Source organism: Stegostoma tigrinum, chromosome X, assembly GCF_030684315.1.
Source record: "Stegostoma tigrinum isolate sSteTig4 chromosome X, sSteTig4.hap1, whole genome shotgun sequence".
In the NCBI taxonomy this organism is placed as follows: Eukaryota; Metazoa; Chordata; class Chondrichthyes; order Orectolobiformes; family Stegostomatidae; genus Stegostoma; species Stegostoma tigrinum.
Genome location: NC_081404.1, coordinates 11933660 through 11939230, shown reverse-complemented (window position 1 = coordinate 11939230; position 5571 = coordinate 11933660). Strand labels below are relative to the sequence as shown.

Sequence of the window (5571 nt, the reverse complement as noted above, 5' to 3'; positions counted from 1 at the left end):
GGGACCACTTTGTGAGATTTATTCTGCTAATAACACACCGAATGAATCCTGGACGCCATAGAAATGTGTCTCGAGAAGTCCCAGTCCCTGCCCTGCAACACTTAACAGCACTCCCAGCGTGCCGGTTAAACTGCTCTAAATCGCTTAATGGCAACGAATTTGCAGGGTCTCACCCTCTCTTGGCGTTTAAATCACTTGCGTAAATACTGCAAGTGGCTTTCCTCTTGTTTTGCATCGCCTCTGCTTTATTGCCTGCTCCATTTGCAGACATGCCCCTGAGGGCTTCAGATATGGTTTTAAAAAGGCATGTTGCAGAAGCTGTACGGCCATAGCACACCTCTTCCTGAGCAGCTAGGTGTCCACAATGCTGAACAGGAAATTGTCAGTGCTCCTAGCGTACTGCCTTGTGCTGGGCTCCTTGCAAACAGCTACTTGCACTGCTGAGGGACAGTTCGACGCCATCTACCGAGCAGACGAGAAGGACGGGCTCCCCGCTCGAATTCTGGCGGCTGTGGTAAGACTCTTAACCTATATGTAAACGTTTCCATGTTGCTGATGCTCGGACTGTGTACCTCGTTGCTGTCTGGCCTCGAGTCTCCAATTCTGCGGGATATCATTACCAATGAACGTTGATCAGACCATCTGGTGATCATTGTTTGTGGGATCTTGCTAAGTTTCCATTGCAACTATAAACAAATTCTTAATTGGCCTCAGATATCAAGAACTGCAGATGTTGGCGTCAGAGACAACATAGTGTGGAGCTGGAGGAACACAGCAGGTCTGGCAGCGTCTGTCGAGAGAAATCAGAGTTAATGTTTGGGTCTCGTGACCCTTCCTCAGGACATTAACTCTGATTTCTCTCTACAGATGCTGCCAGACCTGCTGTGCTCCTCCAACTCTATACTGTGTTATCACTTAATTGGCTGTAAACTGCTTTTTGTGATGTGTTGAGTGGGGTGTACTTTGAGGTCATGCTACAGCATTGCCTTTGCCTGCAGCATCCCTCCCCACCCTCTCAGTCTGGACTCTGAGGGAGTGTGTCAGCTCTAGCTAAGGCCCACCTACCCTTGCCTGACTAACTTGGTCCATTTTACAGCAGAGGTGCTCTCCAGTAACTAGTGGACCAGGCTCAAGGGCCTACTATGTTCCTAAGTTACCTTCAGCAGGGCTGCCTGGCTTGAAGTCCTTCTCAAACATACGTGGCAAACAGTTTACCCAACACAGCCCACTTTCCCACAGGTTCATGGGCCCCAGTGGTGTGTTGGGCAGTATATCTACTCCGGAAGGCTATAGACCAGCTTTTCCCTGTGGTCTATGTGAGTGCAATCTATGCCAAAAGTAAAGCAACATTTCTGCTTCCTGATGTTCACAATAGTCAACATCATTCATCTTTCAGAAACATTTCAAAATTGTCTTGCAGCTGCCTACACCACATAATGGTTTGGACAAGTGTGATAAATAGACAAGTAACTTCCAGGACTCCATATGTTTCTTGCTGTATATGATTATCACACTATAGCAATGTCCAGGTGTCTCTGTAATGTTTATAGATTTGTAGCCTCCCTACAGTGTGGAAACAGGCCTACAGTGTGGAAACAGGCCCACACTGAACCTCAGAGCATCCCACCCAGACCCATCCTCCTGTAACCCACCTAAGCTACACATCCCTGAACACTACGGGCAATTTATAATGGCTAATCCACCCCAACCTGCACATCTTTGGACTGTGGGAGGAAACCCACGCATACACGGGGAGAACATGCAAACTCCACACAGACAGTCGCCCGAGGCTGGAATCAAACCCGGGTCCCTGGCGCTGTGAGGCAGCAGTGCTAACCGCTGTGCTATCGTGCTGCCCCAAATTTGAGCACATTCCAGGTAGTCATGGTACAATAGATACATACTCCTTATGCCCCTAAACATTTGAAGTGCAGAAGCAAATTGCAGCAGTTTGATCAGACGGTTCTAAGTAGAATTTGCATTGATATGTGCAGTGTGTCAGCAATTTCTGCATATCCATTTCACCAGAATATCTACTGAAAAGGCATCATCATCTTCACTCAGACGCAATACAGTTTAGCTTTGAATAATTTAATTTGTTTGTTCTGATTAAAAAGACATTAAGATAAAGAGCACGATCCTCCTTGTGAGCTTTTTCAATGTTGATGTCAAATGCATGTGTCGAGAATGTTGCCATTTTCAACCTTGTATCCGTTCTGCTGTGACTGGTAATTGCTCAAATCTGGCCCCTTGACAGGACGGGGAAAGGGACAATGCGAGGAGGCTGGCAGACGACCACACAATGAGCTCACTGATCAACTCTATCATGCATGTGCCCGGAAAGTTTGGCAGAAGTCCTTCCTTCGCCTTCCAGCCGCAGAGGTAGGTTTCTCCCTGGTGGCCCCTAGATTGGGGTTCAGGCAGTGGTAAGAGGTTGGGATGAAAGATTGGTGCTGTGTTTAATGGTGTGATTTTTGACTGCAGCTTGTTATTCCATTCAGCTCAAAGTTCCAAACAGCTGATAAACACACTGGCAATAAAGAATAAAAGCGAAATACTGCAGTTGCTAAAGCTCTGAAACAAATGTGGAGAATACTGGAGAAACTCAGCAGGTCACGCAACATCTGTGGAGAAAGAAATAGAGTTAACATTTAGAATCTGGTATGACTCTTCTTTAGAACTTCAAACGAGTACTGAACAGGAGTCATAAAGTCATGCAGCATAGACACAGACCCTTCAGTGGAACTTGTCCATGCCGACCAGACATTCCAATGAGACCTAGTCTCATTTCCCTCTAAACCCTTCCTATTCATGTACTCATCCAGATGCCTTTTAAATGTTGTAATTGTACCAGCCTCCACCACCTCCTCTGGCAGCTCGTTCCATACGCGCACCACCCTCTGTGTGCAAAATAAAATCCAAAATGGTGGATGGGAGAGGTTTGTGGATGTAAGTACCACTCCATTTTTTGCCTGAGTGATTTTTTAGTGCTGGAGCTGATTTCCTCACTTTCTTGGAGCAGTAATTACTATTTTTGTAAATTTTGCGTTGTTTTAAAGACAGCAAGACTTTAAACGGGAGGAAAGAGAGAGAGTAGGAGACAAACTTTCAGGAGAGAAATCCTGTGGTAAGGTTAGAGACCAAAGAATTTCGAAGCAACTCTAGAGATCAACAAGCAAGCATCAAGCAGTGCACTTTCACAGCTGACTGACTGTGTAATTGCAAATGTCTCCCTAGAGTCATAATGAACTTGAAACGTTAACTCTGTTTCTTTCTTGACAGATGCTGCCAGCATTCTCTGTGTTTGTTTCAGATTTCCAAATGTGATGACGCAATGGTCCATGCAAATTCACAATGGACTACACTACCTAGCCTCACTTCTGCATAAGAAGACAATATATAATACAATTAATGTCTTCAGGAAAGGGCCAGAGAAAAGGTTAGAAGAGAAGGAGAGTCATTTCCCATTTTCTTCCATCCTCCTGGATCAGTGCAAGAAACACAGGTCAATTAGGGAAGTTAGAAGCCTAGGCACAGCGATTAGGCTGCTGGGCTGAAAAATAAAAGTCTCCACTGAAACAACTCTAGAAAAGCCTTTCTTAATAAAAGGTTAACTGGGCACTTAAACATTGAAAGGAGAGGCACGTTCTGCTGGTGCCCATTGCAAACAACACAGTCGCAGGCTTCTAGCTCCTCTAGTAGAGAAAGAAGCCAGGCAAAGGGACAGACAGAGGAGGGGAAAGCCAGTGGTTCTCAAACTGGAGTTCACAGAAGGTGGGAGGGGAAGTGATCTGTAGAGACTTTCCAAGCTACTGGAAATGTTGACTGAGCACAACTTGGCTGACAAAAGTGGCTGAAGGTGGGCCCAGGGGATAAGCTGGGAATGTGATGCAAGGTGGGTAACTGTCTCGTGTTTGGAAGAACTTGCAGGAGGGGTGACAAGGGCAGGAAAGGTTATGTGGAAGTAAACTATCTAGAGGTAATGCTGGTCTTCTTCAAAGTGTTAATAAAACACTTGTTACACACAGTGCTTGTATTTGTAATGTATTATATGGTACGATGAGATTTTTATACTGTTATAATCTAAATGTGGGATTTTAAGGTGAGAGGACAGAGACTTTAAAAAGACATGAGGGGCAATTCTTTTACGCAAAGAGTGGTTTGTGTGTGGAATGAACTTCCAGAGGAAGTGGTGGATGTGGGCACAATGACAATGTTTAAAAGATATTTGGATAAGTACATGAATAGGGAAAGGTTTGGAGGGATCGGGCCAGGAGCAGGCAAGTGGGACTAGTTTAGTTTGGCATTATGGTCGGCATGGACTGGTTGGACCAAAGGGTCTGTTTCCATGCTGTATGACTCTGTAACCATCGAACATACACAACTGGAAATAGGAATGAATAAGAGAGAGAAACATGGATAGGGACAGAGCTGGGACTGCGAGAGCAAGTGCAGGATTGGAGAGGCTGCCTAAATATTATCAACCAAAAGGGCTGTTGAATGTTTTGTCACTCTGTTGAAAGCTGCAATGCTGCCCCTGTACTCTGAGTTCTGGGAGAAAGCCAGTGCACTTGAACTCAGCCTCATAACCCTCTGAGATCTCTGTGCTCCTCCAGTTCCATCCTCTTACGCATCGCCTGATTCCACCATCAGCGGCCGTATCACCAGCTGCCTGGGGCCCTAAACTGTGGAATTCCCTCCTGTCATCTCTTCTCTCTGTAAGCCGCTCCTGAGAGTCCATACTAGTGACCAACGTTGGGTCAATAGTCCTAATAACTCCTTGCGTGACTCTGTCAAACTGTGGGGTGGTTTACAAATGCAAGTTGTTGTTGTTGTTAAGATCACAGTACTTGATGATATCATGGATTCTGTTCTAAACTTATTCAGTTCTTCCTGCAACTGACTTTGTTTCAGATTTGGCCGCGATGCCCAAGCATCCTCAGACTACAGCACTGAAGGTCGGATACGTTCCAGAGGTTGGGATGTCATCCCGCCTCAGTTCTGGAGCATGGCAGTTCCACAACGTTTTGGAAAGAAGAAATAACAGCTCTGAAATGAAGCTGACGGCAGTGTTCCATAAAAAGTATCCCCATTCTCAATCATGACCATTGTTTAAGACCTGCCAACAGAACAAGGCTTTTTGTTACATTGGCTTGAAAGAGCTACCCCTTTAATTCAAGAACAAAATATTTTAGTCCATCAACAAACTCAAAACAGTTTTCTTAAATGAATTCATTCATTTGTAAAACTTACTTTACGAATAATTAAAGCAAATATTTAACCAATATTATTATCCAGATTGTCAATTTTATTTTGAACTCTATAAGGAAATCTTTGTGAACTCTTACAATTGTATCTTTTTAATGTGGGAATTGCTACTTTGCCATTTTAGGAAACATACTCAGGCATGTCTGCATTCAGACACAGGTTTGTGCACCAGTGATAGGTCGTTGACAAAATGTTGCAGTTTTGGGCTTTTAAAAGCATAATTTTCTTAATCAAATGCAAGGTTTATTAAGTTACTTTGGATCTTTCATTTTTCATTGAGATCACCATAACCCAGGCCTAAAT

General features: G+C 44.4%; 1 protein-coding gene across 1 annotated transcript; it reads left to right on the top strand.

The window, feature by feature from the left end:
- Positions 1 to 260: 260 nt before the first annotated feature.
- On the top strand, positions 261 to 5288 carry npffl (neuropeptide FF-amide peptide precursor like). Its single transcript, XM_048523684.2, has 3 exons — positions 261 to 514; positions 2258 to 2382; positions 4915 to 5288. Exons 1-3 carry the CDS (start codon positions 365 to 367, stop codon positions 5042 to 5044), a joined length of 405 nt encoding a protein of 134 aa, XP_048379641.1. The 5' UTR covers positions 261 to 364; the 3' UTR covers positions 5045 to 5288.
- Positions 5289 to 5571: the final 283 nt, after the last annotated feature.

What these genes read in the sequence shown, in the direction of transcription:
- npffl (XM_048523684.2), top strand. Translation starts at nt 365, where the DNA reads ATGCTGAACAGGAAATTGTCAGTGCTCCTAGCGTACTGCCTTGTGCTG. An exon ending in CTCGAATTCTGGCGGCTGTG is followed by an intron (nt 515 to 2,257) that starts GTAAGACTCTTA and finishes GCCCCTTGACAG; the next exon opens with GACGGGGAAAGGGACAATGC. An exon ending in TTCGCCTTCCAGCCGCAGAG is followed by an intron (nt 2,383 to 4,914) that starts GTAGGTTTCTCC and finishes ACTTTGTTTCAG; the next exon opens with ATTTGGCCGCGATGCCCAAG.